This window comes from Indicator indicator, chromosome 11, assembly GCF_027791375.1.
Source record: "Indicator indicator isolate 239-I01 chromosome 11, UM_Iind_1.1, whole genome shotgun sequence".
Lineage (NCBI taxonomy): Eukaryota > Metazoa > Chordata > Aves > Piciformes > Indicatoridae > Indicator > Indicator indicator.
In genome coordinates, this window is record NC_072020.1 from 1119745 (window position 1) to 1137757 (window position 18013).

The window sequence follows — 18013 nt, forward strand, 5'->3', positions numbered from 1 at the left end:
TCCTCTCTTGCTCTGGTAATGTTGTTTATGACTGATTTTTTTTTTTTTTTTTCCCCTGAGGTAGAGATGTCACATGGTAAGAGATGGAAAGAAAGCTGAACAGATTCTTGCAGCTAAAATGGTGTTATTGATGCCTGGTAGATGAGCAGTACCATTTAAAGGACAATAAAGAGTGTTCTGTGGTGAACAGATGTTGCATATCTCTGTGCTAATTCTCTTGAAAAGAGTCTTTCTGGCATCTCAGGTTGCTCTAGTGATAGTTATAGAAAAGCTGATATTTTTAGTGACTAATTTAACAGCAAAACCTCACCTGAGTTAATGTCTTCAGCATACATTACATTGTGCACACAATGTATAAATTATAGGGAGGCTGAAGCTCTTGGTCTTTATTGTGCATTCCCAGAGACATTCCTGGCTCAGTGAAGTTTCTCATGGAATGTGTTTGCAGGTGTTTGCCAAACAGGAAACAAGCACCCTGGCTTTTTAAAGAAACAGATAACTTATCTACCTGAGTATGGTTGTGGGATTGTGGTAAGGCAAGAGCATTGCTTTCTTACACCACCTGAAGACCTGCTAGGAGTCTTGGCCTGTGATACCTGATCTGGTTGTGGAGGGTCTCTCTGCATTCTCTGGCAGTGCCTTATATCTATTTTTCTCCTTTCCTATTCTGCAGATTCCTGACAATCAATACATTGTGCAGGGTAATTTTGGAGAATGAACACCACAGGGATGCAAACAAAATTAAATAGGCTCCTTAAAAAAAAACAAAAAACAAAAAAACAAAACAACAAAACACAACCCCTACAACATAGCAAGGATATGCTAAGTGAAAAGCATTTTTATAGTGCTTATTCCCTGTCTGAGAGGGGGTATGAGGAGGGGACCATACTCTGCAGAGTAGCACAATGAAGTTTTATGCTGTATTTTTTGTTTAGAGTATGTTTTGATGTTGAGTATTTAAAAGGTATACGACATGCCCACAAGTGGAGATGCACAGAACCACATTTGTAAGTCTCTGGCCTTCACATATAATAAACATGAGGGTGTTGATTAGCATGGATCTTTTTGCCAGGCTGTTTAGCATCCTTGTGTCATTACCACACGTAGTAACACTTAGGCCTATTGACTTTATTTGGTACTTTCATCCTACCATAGATGTATTTCCCCCCCCCCCCCTCCAGTGAAATAAAGGACTTGTTTCTTTCCAGCACTGAATAAAAAGCCTTGAAATGGCAACCGAAGGCTTATCTTTTTTTTTTTTTTTTTTTATCTTCTCTATCTTAACGATCTTGGATTTTCAAAACAGTCCAAAAAGGAAAAGCTTTGCATCTGAAACCTCCTGAATTCCTCTCAGGATCATTTTGAAACGGAGGTGAAATTACCAGCAAGTGTTTGGCCCAGGAAGTCTGTTTGGGGGAAAGAGTTATTCATAACGTGATTTTCATGCCCTTTAGATTTAAAATGTCCTCTGCTGAACAGTGTAAAGTTCCCTTGTCATTTAGGAATAAAAGGGGGCGGGGGGGGGGAGTAAAAGCCAAAATGAGTGACTTTTGTGCCAAGTGATGCCATTCACCTCGCAGCCCAGGAGGCTTTTGTCAAGGCATTTAGAATGCTTTGAATTGCCTCCGTTTCTGTAGCTGTCCATGCGAAGCTCGGCACGCGTTCGAGCCGAGCGACTCCTTCCCCGCTCCCGCTCGGCTTGAACCTCTTTTGTTTGGCTAATTCGCATGTCTGCTGCAGACATCCTGTCTACCTCATCCTCTGCTGCCTTTTGCCCAGCAGCGGGAGGACATGACCACGCAGTTTAACCAGATGAGCCTGAGTCGCCAGTCGTCGGGAGACAACCCCGAGTCGCCTTCTGGCCCCGTCTACCCCTCGCCTATCCTGCAGCAGCCTGCCCAGCAGACAGGTTACATCATGGCCTCCCCGACTCAGCAGCTTCCCCCGGGAGGCTTCACAGGTTCGGGTCCGCCAGTATCACAGCAAGTGCTGCAGCCCCCGCCGCCGCCCCAGGGCTTCGTGCAACAGCCACCACCACCTGCTCAGGTAGGCAAAACCTGCACCACCGTGGTGCTCAGGTAGGCAAAGCCCCAAACAAAAAACAACCCCCGAAGCAACACCTCCCAAGCACCCCCCCAAACAAACAAACACCTACCCACCCCCAAGCAAACAAAAAAAACCCAAACAAAAAAATACAAAGCAAAACCCAGAAACAAACAAAACCCCCAAATAAACCAAGCAAACAAATAAACAAAAAACACCCCCCCCACCAAAACAGATTCAAGATTATTAAGATTATTTCTGTTTTTTTTTCCTGGGATCAAAGTTTAGCATACTTTTAGGCATCAGGACACTTGCAAAGCCTGTGTAATTTCCTGAGTTTCAGCAATTTCTTCCCTGTCCCCAAACCTTTTTCTCAGTGTATGTGTGTACCCCAGGACACATGTGCACATGAATATGAAGGAGGAGGGTGAGTGAATAGCTGTAGTCCTTTTTTCCCTGTGTGTATACCAAAAGAGCAGTGTGCACATCAGCCCAGGTAGTCATTAATCATATTTAATTGACTTGAACATGTGAGATGTCACAGATCAGTAATTTTAACTGTCTTCCTGAAGACTGATTATGTTTTACTGTTCACTACCAAACATCTCTGCTTGTCTCCTGGGTACCTTTACAGAATATTGAAAGTGATTACTGTCAAGAAGTAAAATGCGCAAAAGATTTTTTCTGGCTCATTTTCAAGGCATGCTCTTAAAAAAAGCTAAATTGTTTATCCAGTTACAGATAACTTCATTTAAACTCTGCTTTAAAGTGGTACTAATAGTACTTCTCCTGTTTGCATTTTATGGTTAGAAAGCAAACTTATTAAAAAATAAAAATCTTTATTATTATCTTTAATTTCTTTCAATGTAAAAATAGTGTAAACCTTCCTGGTTGTATTGTTTGCCACTTCTTAGTGAAAACCTCCAGCTGTCATTGCTAATGGGATTCTGTATTGCCATAGGAATTAAGAATGTTTACTATTAGAATGTTTTGCATGGGCTGGGGATCCAGGTGATTACATCACTGACTGATCTGAAGAATACTGGATGCTCACATCCCACAGAGCACTGGGACAACCTTATTGTGGCCTTCCAGTATCTGAAGGGGGCTACAAGAAAGCTGGGGAGGGACTTTTTAGGGTGTCAGGGAGTGATAGGACTGGGGGGAATAAAACAAAACTAGAAATGGGTAGATTCAGATTGGATTTTAGGAAGAAATTCTTCCCCATGAGGGTGGTGAGACACTGGCACAGGTTGCCCAGGGAGGTGGTGGAAGCCTCATCCCTGAAGGTTTTTGCAGCCAGGCTGGATGTGGCTGTGAACAACCTGATCTGGTGTGAGGTGTCCCTGCTCTTGGTGAGGGGGTTGGAACTGGATGATCCTTGAGGTCCCTTCCAGCCCTGACAATTCCTGGTTTCTGTTGTTAGAAATTCTGCAGCCATTTTTTCTGAGAGGAGAGGCAGCTTACAAAAAAAAAAAAAAAAAAGTTTGAAGGAGCTGAAGTTCAATATTTTACATGATTTAAAAAAAAAAATTGAAGATATTAGGTTAGGAAAAAGATTTCCCTGTTTGCCAAATACGATGTTTAAAAAAAGCTTGGGGAGGGCAAACTGATCTGAAGAGCAGAATTCCCTGAGGAATCCATTGCCCCATCTAGATTGTGCCTCCTAAGTGAGTTAAGTGTAGGCTTTGCTGGAGGAGCTAAGGGACAGCAGCATCTTGCTGCCTGCCATGGTGGGGTGGCCCATGCCTCCTCCTCCTCCCCCATGGGTGACACCAGGTTTGCAGCCTGCCCTGGCTCTCTCCTCAGCTGACTTTGCAAGGGCTGCTTCTGCCAAGTTTGCTCACAGCGTGGCTGAGCCTTCATCACCTGCAGCAGGAGTGTTGGCTGTGCAGCAGGGTGCAGGGGTTTTGCTCAGGCTACTGTAGTGCTACATTATGAAGCTGTTTTCCCTCATTAATACTTGCTCTGGTGCTACTGATGAACTCCTTCAGAGGACAATTGATAAGGAGGTGCCTTTCTATAGACTGCTGTAGCTTACTGGCTTGTCTGAGGGCTGCAGTGTCTCTGTGCCCCAAACATGGTACATGTGGGTGCTTTCCTCCTGCATTGTAACAAAGGAGAAAGTTACCAAGGGCAGAAAAATCCCTTCTGAGCTTGCAGCATCTTCAGTTGTTTTCACTGGGGAACAGTTTGTCCTCGTGAGCAAAGAAAGGTGAGAAACTGAGCACCATCAGCTCCTCCTGCACCGTGCTCACCTGCCTCTGGATTACTCTGTTCCAAAGAATCATTGTCAGGTATCTGTATGAAGAGGATGTAGGGAGGGTCAGTCCCTGCTGTCCCTGTACCATGAAAGTACACTGGCCTTGGTCTGCTGGAGGGAGAGGGGGCAGCAGCTTTCTACATCTGCACTTGCAGATGGGAACTTCTGATGGAGGTTTTCGGGACTACAATGAGGCAGAGCTATTTGGATACTGTTTGTATGGCAAGTAGGGAATCCCTCTTATAGGAAGGAGAATGAAGCCTTGGGAAGTAGTAATTCCTCTGCCCTAACAGCTCAACTTTCTGTGCAGGGCAGCTAGACCTCAACTCCCTGTCCTGCCTGCGACAAAGTTTCACTGTGGCAGTGGCTGTTGTCAATCTGAATCTCCTGTTACTCTCTTGGGCTTAGATTCAATAACAAGGCTGCTCTTGGATGCCAAAGCAGGTGGTCTGAGCAGGCTTTAAAAAAATGAAACAAAACAAAAAAAAGGTGCAATATAGATGTCAGTGCAGGCAAAACATTGTGGTGCATTGATCAATGCGAGGCAATCAATGTAAAAGCACTTTTGTGTCTTAAGTGTTGCCATTGGATTTATACCAGTGAAAAGGAGGCTTGAATCTAATGGTTAATTAGTTCCTTGTAAATGTGGGAGAGTCAGTCTGTTCTCCCAAGTAAAAAGAGATGTGACAAGAGAAAATGGCCTTGAGTTGCACCAGGGCAGGTTTAGGTTCGATACTGGAAAAATTTTCTTCACAGGAAGGGTTGTAAAGCCCTGGAACAGGCTGCCTAGGAAAGTGATGGAGTCTCCATCCCTGCAGGTATTTAAAAGACATGTAGATGTGGTGCTGAGAGACATGATTTAGTGGTGACTTAGCAGTTCTGGTTTAAAGATTGGCTTGATGATCTTAAAGGTCTCAACCAAAATGATTCTATAATCCTGTGAACTGCATTGCTGATAAGGTTCTCGTAGGCTGTGGTGCCCTGCATGCTGTTGAAAAACAGCTGTGAAAACTTTGGTGGAAGTCCTGTGAGTATGGGAGCTGAAAGGAGAAGAAGGAAATGCTCTCCAAGCACACAAAGCCAGTGGTACTACATTGAAATTATTAGCTTTTGGACTGAAGTCCAGTTAAACGTGTCTCTTCAGCTGCACTCCAAGTTTCCCTCTCCCAGTCTGTGTGAAAGCAGAAGGATGGGTTTGAAATGATGTGCCTAAGGAGTGATGAGGGCCCGTTACGTGGCTTTTGCTACTTCTTTCATCACAGCTGCTGCCCAGCTTGACAACAGAGTCATCATTTAATAACCTGAAAATAATGATCTGTCTTTGTTCAGCCAGTTGGAAAAAACAACCCAACCATTAGTATGGCTTTGCTGAAAGGCACTTTTAGCAGCAAATGCCTGTTTGCTTTCTGGATCACAAAACATACAGCTTTACTTTCTCTCCTGTCTTCTGTTTTCAATTTTATTCTCTTTCCAATGGTTCTTCTATAGCACTTATGGACCCAGGCACTTCAGCAAGGGTCCTCCTTTGGTTCCTGCAGCACTCTTAGTGGTGCTTATCACTGCTCTGCCTCTGCAAATGAACAAATGGGAAAGAAATTCTTCCCCATCAGGGTGGTGAGACACAGGTTGCCCAGGGAGGTGGTGGAAGCCTCATCCCAGGAGGTTTTTTAAGGCCAGGCCAGATGTGGCTCTGGGCAACCTGATCTAGTGTGAGGTGTCCCTGCCCATGGCAGGGGGTTTGGAACTGGATGGTCCTTGATGTCCCTTCCAACCCTGACAATTCTGTGATTCTGGGAAAACAGCAAGTACTATGCCCATGGGAAAGGATACGTTCCCTTAAAAGTAATTTTTCACCTTTGACTCATTCTTTATGGAAGGTATACTGGCAAAGTGGTGTCTGAAAATGAGATGGCCTCTTGGAGAGGCTTTGGGAAGGTAATTGACACATTGAGGGACTTTTCACCTTGATTAATTTTGTGCCACCGTTAATTTTAGCTGTCTCTTTGCAGAAGCATCCTCCTAGAGAGTCCAAAGCTGCCCTAAGACAAAATCTTTGTTCATAGCATGTCTCCTCTGGGAATTGCTTATGATGAAGGTGGGGGAGTCACTGCAAGTGAGTAGGTCTTTTCTGGATGATCTCAGAAAATGATATTTGGAGATCATCATGTAGTTGTGCATAAGCAGTTATATGCTTCATTGCTGTCATGGTAATGGGGGAGGCAGATAGAGAGAAGAATCCTTGAAGAATGACTGATCCTAGTCAGATGCTGAGCAGAGATGGTACCTCCATGTGTCCATACATCACTGGGGTTTGTCTTCACTCCCACATAGGCAACTGTAACTGCCTTTAGCAATTGTGTCAGCATCACTTATCATCTGGGTGAGGGGAGGGTGTGCTGGGTATCAGCAGTGTTCTAAGGTAGAATGTCTGTCTGATGGCAGAATCAAGCTCTAAGTCAATAAAGAGATAGTGTAGAAAAGTGAAATCAGCCTGAAAGGTGTATGGAATCCTATTCCTACTATTTGCAGCTAGAGAGCAGTCCAAGGAACACCCAGCCTGGTAGTGGGTTTTGAACTGTATGTGGACAGAACAAATCAGAAAGGCAGTGCTGTGTTGAGTCTCTGCCTATCAGCTGGAAATAAAGCAGGTTAGATGGAGGATAAAGTGTACCTGTTCATGCCATTTCATGAGTGTCTCTGAAGTGGGTTGCCCACTCCCGTTACAGTTTAAGGTAAAGAGAGTGTTGTGTATGAGAAATGGAATGCATTGGAATGGTCAGCCTACAAAAAAGGAAGGTATTCATCTTCAAAATAAGAGTATCCAAGGGTGTAAGGATTATCTGTCAACCATTGCCATGGCAGTTATTCAAGAGGGTAGATTTTTCAAGGATTCAGAACAAGAAACTATGCTTTTAGACTGAAGAAGGCAGCCTTTGTTTAGGTTATGGTCTAAGAAGGACATTTTTCTAATTTTTTTTTTTATAATGCTAACCATATAGCTGTGTTGGCATCCTTGTTAGTGCAGTAGAAACTTCTGGATCTGTAAATGAAATGTGTTATACAAGCAGAAGTCCCAAGGTTAATTGTGCATTGACATGGGAAAGCAAGTCAAGTATAATCTGACAGTTGGCAGCTACAGCAATGTGGTGGGTTCTGCTGAATTCAGAGCACAGAAGCAAAGGTGTTAGCAGCACTGATGTAGTAAGAATCTGAAAAATTCAAGAGGGTCAGAGTAGGCAGTGTAAAGTGATACTTGTTATCCCTGATCCCTCTAATTCCACTCTTCACTAAAGCAATATCAGGAAGGACAAATAGTATGTTTCTGCTACTGGCACAGAGATGTGCTCAAGAGAAATGAAAGTGCATCCTTCCAAGAGCCTCAGCCACCTGTTTTATCCATGTCTGTATTTTACATCAATCTTTCTTTTAATATCTGGTCTTTAAAAAACAAACAGACAACCCAAAAAAACCCACCCAACTAACCAACCAGCCAACAACAACAAAAAGTCCCACAACAAAAAAAACGCCCCCAAACAAATAAACAAACAAAAAAACCCCAAACACAAAAACTCCCAAACCACACAAGAGCAACCTGCCCCCTCCCCACCAAACAGAGCAAAACCAAAAACCTCTCCAGAAGCTCTTTTGTTGCAATTCATTTGTGCATGAATGCTGGCAAATTCATCCATTACTGTAAGTGAAATGGATTTTTTTTTCTTTTACAAAATACTCCTCCAAGTAACATTTCCCAAGCTGATATATTGCACTCTGATAAGCTTCTAATTGAGATATGGAGTGATTCTGTTCCAGAGAATCCTGGCCATCAGTGCAGACTGGGGGATGAAAAGCAGGGAAAGCAGCCCTATGGAAAAGGACTTGGGGTGCTGATGGATGAGAAGCTGGCCAGGAGCAGGCAGTGTGAGCTTGCAGCACAAAAGGCCAATGGCAGCCTGGGCTGCATCCAAAGCAACATTGCCAGCAGAGCCAGAGAGGTGATTCTGACACTTGGCTCTGCTCTGCTGAGACCTCACCTGGAGTGCTGTGTGCAGGTCTGGAGCCCTCAATATAGGAAGGACATGGAGCTGATGGAGAGGGTCCAGAGGAGGCCACAGAGATGATCAGGGGGTTGGAGCAGCTCTGCTATGAGGAGAGGCTGAGGGAGCTGGGGGTGTTCAGCCTGGAGAAGAGGAGGCTCCAGGGAGACCTAGTAGCAGCCTGCCAGGACCTGAAGGTGGCTACAAGAAGGATGGAGAGAGACTGTCTGCAAAGGCCTGCAGGGATGGGACCAGGGGCAATGGCTTCAAACTAGAGGAGAGCAGATTTAGATTGGATGTAGGAACAAGTTCTTTACTGTGAGGGTGGTGGAACACTGGAACAGGTTGCCCAAGGAGGTGGTTGAGGCTCCTTCCCTGGAGATATTCAAGGTGAAGCTGGACAGGGCTCTGGGCAACCTGATCTAGTTGGGCTTGTCCCTGCTGAGTGCAGGGAGGTTGGACTGGATGACCATTCTATGATTCCATGGTTCTATGAATTGAACAAATGAGAGAAAAGTAGAAAACCCTCTGACTAACTCTGAGATATGGTCTGTATGGTAAAATCAAATAGGTGTTTCCAAATTGCTCTGAGTGCTTCAGTGTACATGTACATTTCTGGTGCTAAGAATGTTCAGTTATAAATCTTGATTTAAAAACTGTGTTCTTTAGGCTATGTTTTAAAGTTAATACCTACAGATCACATTGGATGTGCTGTTCCAGGAACACCTCCTCCATGCAAGTAAAAGTGGCAAAATAGTTCCTATTTATTTATGAAAACAAAACAAAACCCCAAAATCATGTCTGAGTAGAACAAAGGTGAAAAAAATTGTATGGTTTATAAAGAACTGCTGACAGATGTGGCAGAAATTGAGAGAATGTTCTCCCAAGCCTGTGTCCCTCTACAGGGAGGGACCATATGCTGCTGAGCTCTTTTGGGTACCTACAGCATCTCCTGCAGGTGAAAATGAAAAAGTCAGAGTGCTTAGAGTTTGCCAAAGGTCATTGGAAAACTGTTCAGCTCAGATGTCTCAGTAACAGCAATGCAGCACATGGAGGAAAAATCTTGAGCTTCTGTCACCCTCCAACTTTCCTGTTCAGGGATGCAGGGATGTAGTAGACGTTGCTCTGGAATGACAGTAATAACAGGAGGAAGAAGGCCACCTAGCAGCACTTGCAGACTCAAAATCTACCCTCAGCTCCGGCAACAAAACAGCTAGAATTGTGTTTTGAACTGTAATTGTGTTCACACCAAGTGCAAGAGAGGCCTCACAAGGAAACCTTCCTGTAAGGCAGGATGTAGCTGTGCAACTGAAGTGTGAATTCAGTAATTGTTTCTTACAAGTGTTAAGGGCACACACACTCTGTCTTTCCCTCCATTTTGCTTCTAAATATTTTTGCTCCCACCCATTCTTTGCTTTCAATTGCCCATTTCCTCCAGAGTTCAGCATGCTATCTGTATGTTGCCATGGAAGGTGTTTGCATCCAGTTTTTGGACAGCATTTGATATTTTACTCTGAATTGTTTGCTATGTGCATCTGGTATCTTTTTATGCATCCTGTAAGTTTTTATCTCTTTCAATTAAAATTATTTGTTCTTCTGTTTCTCAAAGTCTCTGAGAACAAATTTGGGCACTGATGGTCCTTTCCTTAGCAGAGATGAAAGCAAGCAGCAGTTCTTGAAGAGACACAATGCAAACCTCTCCTCTCGATTACTGTTACCACTTATATGCTTGGCTTGAACCCTTGCTTCTCTTCCAGTTCTATTTAATTTTGTGAACGTTTATGCTTTGGAGTCCATAGTTAGCTGCTTTTGTCTTTCTTTGCAGATGCCAGTGTATTATTACCCATCTGGTCAGTACCCTACCTCAACAACTCAGCAGTACAGACCCATTGCCTCAGTTCAGTACAGTGCACAGCGGAGTCAACAGATCCCACAGACTGCACAGCAAGCAGGTATTTACAGCTGTCACTCCTTGCTTCAGCTGCTCACAGTGCCTGTGCTGCTGAAACCTGTTGGTTAGGCTTTGATTTTGAGTGTGAACAGTGGAGGAGAGAGAGCTGGTCACTGTTCTGTTCTGAGAGGTGCTGAAAGTCACAAACGGAGAAACCCTTGGCTTGGAGATAGGGAGAAACGGTGGAGTGAAGGTTGCGTTCTCTACCACTGCTGTCCTGCACACAGCTCCTCAGTGGCCAGAGCACAGAGAGAGCTAGGAGGGAGCTGCTGTGAGCAATCATGCTGCATGCTCAAGCCACCCACTGTGGTTGGTGCTTCCTCAGGCAAACTCCTCAAACGTTTGCAAGACTCCTCGTGGTGACAGATTGGCAGTGGCGCAGGAGGGGCCGGTCGTGCCCCACTACCCTCTGCTCTCCTGAGGCCGAGGAGCAGCAAGTGGTGCCCCTGGTTGGTGTCTGTGAAGAGCAGGTGCCCACAGAGGTGCAGCTGGAAGGGGGGCCGTTACACTGTAAGAGAGTGAGTAGCAGGTCTCACAGTGAACCGGTCTCTTTTCCTGCTGTGTCATGCCCCTCCTGATGGCACCAGAGCCAGAGGGACATAGGCAGAGTTGGGCTGTTGTGTGCTGGGGGAGGGCAGGGGTTGCACTTGTGAAGGGGTACTCATATTTTGAAGGATAAACAGTTCCAGGTTGGGAGATTTTCTTTTTTTTTTTTTTCTTGAAGTTGTTGGTTCGTTGGTTCTTTAGTGCACACCTCCTTCATAGGCAGCCTCAGTCTCAGACAGTAACTTCAAGGTGTGTGGGAAAGTCTTGTTTCCTTGCAGTCACAGATGTGCCAGGGAGGGCAAAGCAGTCATTGTTCTCTCTGGGTTTGGCAGAAACCCTTCTGAATGGCAAAACAGGAGGCCTGCAAAGGCATTGATAAAACAATCTCTTAAGATGCAAGTCAGAAGCCTAGACATGAGATGTGAACAAGACTTATGGGGTCATCCAGCCCATCAGCTTGTCTCTCTGATGTGACTGCTGGCAATTTGCTTCACACAGGGAAACAAAGACACAGCAAAGACAGCTATAACCAAGCAATCAATGACTTCTTTGGTGGTGTTTTTTTTTTTTTTTTTTTTTAAAGCTATTTGATGTTCTAATAGAACTCCTGGTGTTTTGGTCAGGGTTGGCAGTGGCTGGCTGCCTCTGCTGTAATACCCTCATATTTATGTGTTCCTGAGAGAGGAGAGGGTGAAATACTGCACAAAGGTCATTTGTCTCTTCTAGCCTCTCCTTCCTGACGATCTGTTACCCTATTTGTTATCTCTGTACAGTGGGTATTGAAAATAAGTGCAAATCAGCTTCCATGACGTTATCTGAGTCTACTGTGTTGTTATGAAACCACATTTATCATTTTAATGCTGCATCTATAGCATAGTGGAGATTATGGTAAATGAAGTGTACAAGAGAGTCTGAGGCACTTGGGTGATGTCCAAGAAATGGTCCAGCTATTTGATTTTCAGCACATCCTAGGTTTGAAGATATATTCTAGCAGAGGAGCTCTTGTGTTTGTGTACAGACAATGCAGGGATACAAACACTAATTCTGTTTCTGTGTTTGCTGCATTGTTTTCCTTATGTGTTTGGAAAACATAAGGAGTTTGTGTCTAGCCTTTCAGTCTTCTGCAGTTTACTCTTCCAGCTGCCTGCTCACTTGAAAGCTTTATTCTTATCTCTCGTTTAAAAATGAAAACACTTCAGATTCCCTGCTGTGGTGATGATTTGAAGAATTTAGCTATTCTCAGCTCTTGAAACTTGGCCCAGAACAGATCCTTTGAGCTGGTTCATCCCTTTGAGCTCAGACACATCCTTTCCACGTCCGGGTGTGTGATAGGCATGGCAGGAAGCAGCTTCCCCTTTCCTACCAGTCTTTTCCTGGAGATAATGTAAGAATCATTCCAATTTATGTACCCCTGCATCCATTGGTATTTGGAAAAGAACTAGCTTTCCCAAATGTCACTGATTTATACTGAATTCAAAGGGAACGTATAGGGAAGCATATTGCTCGTGCTGCAGTGTTATTGCAGGAGGTGCACTGCAAGTACTGAGACATGCTGAAACCCAAATCATTCCATGATGGTTTCATCCCCATTGTCACTCCATCTGCTCTACTTACCATCAGCCTCCCCACACATGTACCTTTTACTCCTCTTGTACCCTGTGGCCTCAAGTCTTCTTTAGGAAGAAGTTCTTCCCCATGAGGGTGGTGAGACACTGGAACAGGTTGCCCAGGGAGGTGGTGGAAGCCTCATCCCTGGAGGTTTTTAAGGCCAGGCTGGATGTGACTCTGAGCAACCTGCTGTAGTGTGAGGTGTCCCTGCCCATGGCAGGGGGGTTGGAACGGGATGATCCTTGAGGTCCCTTCCAACCCTAACAATTCTATGATGCTGTGATTCTAAGCCTATCTGCAAACTCCTCATCTCTTGGCTCCTCTTTGGTGCCCAATAGCACTGGGCAGGAGTGAGTGTTTTGCCACTGCAGCAGATTGACTCCTGGCACTTGAAGAGAGCAAATCACTGCTGGCTTATGCTGCAGCCTTGCAAGAGTAGGGCAGGTGAGCTGGGTCAGGCCTCTCCTCACCCAAGCCACTGATTTTTCTGAAACTTTTGAAACGTAATCTCCTTACAACTTTCATCTCCCTGTTAAATGTGAACTGGAAATGTTACTCTGAGGCTTGTTAGAGAACTGGCAGAGTAATCACACTCTTTTTTCCCCTTCAGAAAGCAGTTTTTTTTAGGAAAAAAATAAACCAGAACACAAAACCACCAAAAAACCTTTGAAATCTTCTGAACATGACTGGAAAATAGCAGTCAGTAAGTCAGTGTGTGTGGGACTGCAGCTTCCATTCCCCTGCAGGCTTGGCATCGGCTCAGCATGTGAGCAGGCTGTGCAGGAGCTGGGCATAGCTCGGGAGAACAAAGGCTGGAAGGAGAAAGGGCTCACAGGAACTTTGAGGATGGGAAGGGGAAACAGATGGGAGGGAAGCAGATGAAAAGATGATTTCTGCCATGGTTTCTCTGAAGACCTTGCAACACTTGCTGCTGCTTTGGAGAGTGCAGGCATACCCAGGGAAGCCCAGGCTGTCTGCTTGTACCTGCTGGCTGGCTGGTCTGGGAAGGCAGCCTTAGCCTGGCAGCTCAGAAAATGTTTTATTAAATAAAATAAAATGTAAAAGTTTGCCTGCTTGGAGAAGCTTTTGGAAGCTTTCAAAGCAGCAGCAAGGAGTTCACCCACTTTTCCCCACTTTGGAATGCAGAGGTCTGAGTTTGACCTAATGCCACCAGCTTGTTTTCATTTTTCCTAGCAAAGGTATCCTGAGGAGCAGAGTGCCATGGATGGCTTTTACAGCAAACAGCTAAAGCAAAATGTCAGGCCAGCCTCTGTGGTGGCTGAGGGAGCCTCTGCTCTCTTGTGGCTCTGGAAGGAGAGCAATATTAAGTTAAGACAGCTCCAGGGCAGAAAAAAGATGAGCTCACCTAAAATTGGACTAGAGCCCTGGCAGGAATAGATCATTATAGAGAAGGATGAGAACTTTTTTGTTTATTTGCTTTTATTTTTTTTCTTTAAGTGATAGCTTGAATGAGAACATAAATGATTCATTTCTGGCAGAAGCCTGTTGCGAAAAGAGTTGTCCATAAAGATCTTGGAAAAACCTCTGCTCTTTGAATTATGTTCATTTCTGTCCAGGCCAAAATGTACTTGACAGCACGGTGGCATGGTCTGTAAACAGAACTATTTCTGTTTCACTCAGATACATCCCATCACTGCTTTTCTGACACACTTCTGCACCATTCTTGTGTCCAGTCCAGTCCTGTGCAATGCATAGGTTTTCAAAAGGTGGCCATGGAACATGGCAGGGTGAAGCTGGTGTCTGTCACACTGTGGCATGTGTGGAGAGCAGCTCTGGGGAAAAGGATCTGGGAGTGCTGGTGGACGACAGGATGGCCATGAGCCAGCAATGTGCCCCTGTGGCCAAGAAGGCCAATGGCATCCTGGGGTGGACTAGAATGGTTGTGGCTCTTAGGTTGAGAGAAGTTCTCCTCCCCTTCTATTCTGCCATGATGAGGCCACATCTGGAATATTGTTTCATTTCTGGGCCCCTCAGTTCAAGAGGGACTCAGGGAACTGCTTGAAAGAGTTCAGTGCAGAGCCACAAAGCTGCTGAAGGCAGTGGAACATCTCCCTTTGAGGACAGGCTGAGAGAGCTGAGGCTCTGTAGCTTGCAGCAGAGGAGCCTGAGGGATGACCTCATTGCTGTTGATAAAGATGTGCAAGGCAGTGTTAGGAGGATGGAGCCAGGCTCTGCTCAGGGATGTCCGGTGACAGGACAAGGGGCAATGAGGGCAAGCTGGAGCAGAGGAGGTGCCACAGGAACAGAAGGAAAAGGTTTTTCACTGTGAGTGTGACAGAGCCCTGGCGCAGGCTGCCCAGAGAGGTTGTGGAGTCTCCTTCTCTGGAGATATTTGAAACCCACCTGGATGCATTCCTGTGTGACCTGCTCTGGCAGGGGGGTTGGACTGGATGATTTTTGGAGGTGCCTTCTAACCCCTAACTCTCTGTGACTCTGTGATATTACTCATGGGTATTTTCCTTTTGAGTGTTATTGCTCATTTCTGCATTCTGTAACAGATGATACTTAAGAAATGCCCAGTTCTGTATCAACACACAAAATATTCTCTCTATATTCTCATCTGTCAGTACTCTACAAATTGTGTGTCTTCTGTTCTTCAGTAGTTATCTCTATATTGATAGTCTTGAAAGATTTTATTCCTAGTTACTGTGTTTCAGTAGAAAAAAAGAGATAGATTAGATAATAATGATTTGTACTGTACCATGACAGAAGGAATCAGCAGTGCCTTGCTTTATATTTGCGTCTCTGTTTCCTTTTGTTAGAGCAAGTGCTGTGCAATTGAAGGATTTTTCATCTTTAAAGTCCTTCACAAGCATGATATGGATAAGTACATGAGTATTACTTCAGGATATATCACTGCTCTTACTGCTGTTCAAAAAATGAACAAGCTGCAAACAAATTCTATGATTTTTTCCTAATTGGATTCATTATTCTGTGTCTGGATTGTGCTCCACAGAACTCCAGAATGCAACAACATTTTTATGGATAAAATAATATTGAGATTCTCATTTGGATCTAGTTCTAGAAGGCAGTTAGCTGAGTTTATCACACAGTGTTCAGGTAAAATTTGTGGCATGTGGTTTGGTCAGTAAAGAAAGAACATCGTCCTTTGAGGAGATTAAAGCTAATACCTAGAGTATCTGATTTAAAAAAAAATATCTTTCAGCCAAAAGTTTAAACTATAATATTTTCAGAGAAGATAAGATGGTATCTGGCAGAGTCCTTTCTTAATAGTATACATAAATCTTCTGTAAACACCAAATCTTTGTCTTGAAGGAAAGGTAATATTTCTGATGGAGTACTGTGTCCTTAGCCTCTACAGCTTCCAGTAAGGAAAAAGAGGTAATTGTCTTTTTAATGTGTCTCTGAAACAAATTTGAAGTGAAGACAAACAGAGCTCATAATTATTTTTTTTTAGGTAGAAATCAGAGTCAAATTGACAATGAAATACTGAGTTTTTGCTTAATGTAATTGTTTAGGTGTCAGCATCATTGAGGAGGGTTATACTCAAGTCTCTATAATCCTCTTTGTCTTCTGAAATCGTTTGTCACTGTAAACTGATACTGAGGGGGAAAGGAAATGTGCAGCAATAAAACCATAAAATGGTTTTGTTCTCATGGTCATTAGGGGAGGTTATAAAGAAAGATTGCCACTTTCTACCTTCATTAGCCACCTGACAGGAGCTCATGGTCCACGATAGATTTGTTTGCAGAATTCCATCTATAATTTCTGTGCTTATGCAAACATAAACAACTCCCATTTTAAGTGTCTTAATTATCTGAAGAAACCATTTCACCAACTGCTTGCTGCACTGTTGAGACAGAGTGATACTGAAGGTGTCCACCTGTGTTTAATGCTATATTATATTTTTTTCAGCAGTTATGGCTATTCATGAAAAGCCCTGCAAGAAATGTGTGTCTCATTTTCACAGGGCCTTAGCAGGAATGGGAGGGACAGAGCCCTACTGGTTTATATACTTAAATTCGTTCATGTTGAGGTAAAACTTTGGCATTTAATAGCATTTCATGCAATAGTAGGGGCAGATCAAGAGGGAGTTGTCAGCAATTGCAGCAGGAGGACCAAGTTCAAAATTGTGGTCTTGAACTCATCTACTCTGGTAGTACTATCTTCTCTCCAAGTATTGTATGTTTAAGCTGCCCAGAAACTTAAGTCTTTCCCTTACAAGTGCTTCATTTGGACACTGCTGAGTATCCTGAACCAAGACCATCTGCAAGGCAGAGATCAGAGCTCCTCCTGCCAGCTGCCTTAGAGACTTTGAAAGGCTGTGCCATGGAAGTGCCTTTAGCAAGCCTCAGGAACTGCTCCTCAGACTTGTCCTGCTTTACTTCCCCTCCAAAATGACATCTGGAGAAGAAGCCCACATTTCTTTTTTCATTTAATTTTATGATCTGGTTCCAACTTGAAGCATTCCTATGGTGTGAGAAACCCAAGGGCCTTGGCATCAAAGGGTTTTAACTCGCACTGTGAGCTGCAGCAGAGATGCTCTCCAGGATCTCTGCTGTTCAGGGGTGTTCTCAATCTTTCTTACACTGCTTGCTCTGAAGGAACAGTGAACTTAGTGCAGGACACAGAAGGACATGAAGCAAGAAACTCACATAGTTCTGATTATGTATTGTATGGGGTTTTTTTTGCAAATTTAAGTTCTTTAATAGTGTTTCACCCTGGTACATGGTGTGTGATTAAGATTAGCTCCAAACCCATCCACCTCCTCAGTGTTTTCTATTACCTACCCATAGAGAGCTCCCTGCCTAGCATTTTGCACCCTGGATTTCATTCCCGTACTGCTGGAGGAGGATTCTGTGACAATATTACATTGAAGACTTTCCAGTAGCTTGCTGGGAAAGCCAAGATTGAAGTTGTTGAAATGTTTAGTCCTTGAAGCACTGGATCCTGTTGACCTTTTCACACTAAGCAGCAGTGCTGCACCAGTACTGAAGCAGTGTTCAGCTGCACGGAATATCTGTGATTTAAATTAATAGCAAGATTAATACTCTTACACTCCCTGCAGCATACTTGATTCTGAAAATTAAAAGGCAACGGCCCTTTTGTACAAAAACTTTGTTCTGCCTCAAATTACTTGTTTAATTATTCAGCATTCACACCAAGAGAGAGCAAATATTGAAGAAAGAACACCAGTAGACTCACCATCCATAATAATCTTAAGACAGCCATTTGCTTGTCGCTTTCTTTCAAGGCTCCTCAAGTTTTGTTCAACTTCTCTAGCACTAATTAAACTTTAAGCAATTTCTGAAAGTGTTCCTAGGGTTTTACACTAAAAGACTGATTTTTTTTAATAATTTTGTTGTTTGTTTGTTTGTTTTTTAATATATATTTGTGTGTTGAGAGTCAGTCTGTGGTGATCTCAGTTAATGTACAGGAGCAAGCAGAGAGAAGAAAGATTTCTAACAGCATTGTGCAGCAGATAGGATTTCAGAACAGCTTCTAAAATTTGCAGAGGTCACACCAAGGTGCAGGACGCATTGTAAGGTATCCAACAATGTCTATGAAGAATCTTTGTATTTCTGT

At 43.8% G+C, this 18013-nt stretch overlaps 1 protein-coding gene across 1 annotated transcript in view; it reads left to right on the forward strand.

Moving 5' to 3' along the window:
* The window catches only part of ARPP21 (cAMP regulated phosphoprotein 21), a 106974-nt gene that overhangs the window by 52193 nt on the left and 36768 nt on the right, over positions 1-18013 (forward strand). The window contains exons 17-18 of the mRNA XM_054385102.1: positions 1783-2046; positions 10166-10292. Coding sequence (XP_054241077.1) covers positions 1783-2046; positions 10166-10292 — 391 coding nt within the window. The remainder of the gene's footprint in view (positions 1-1782; positions 2047-10165; positions 10293-18013) is intronic.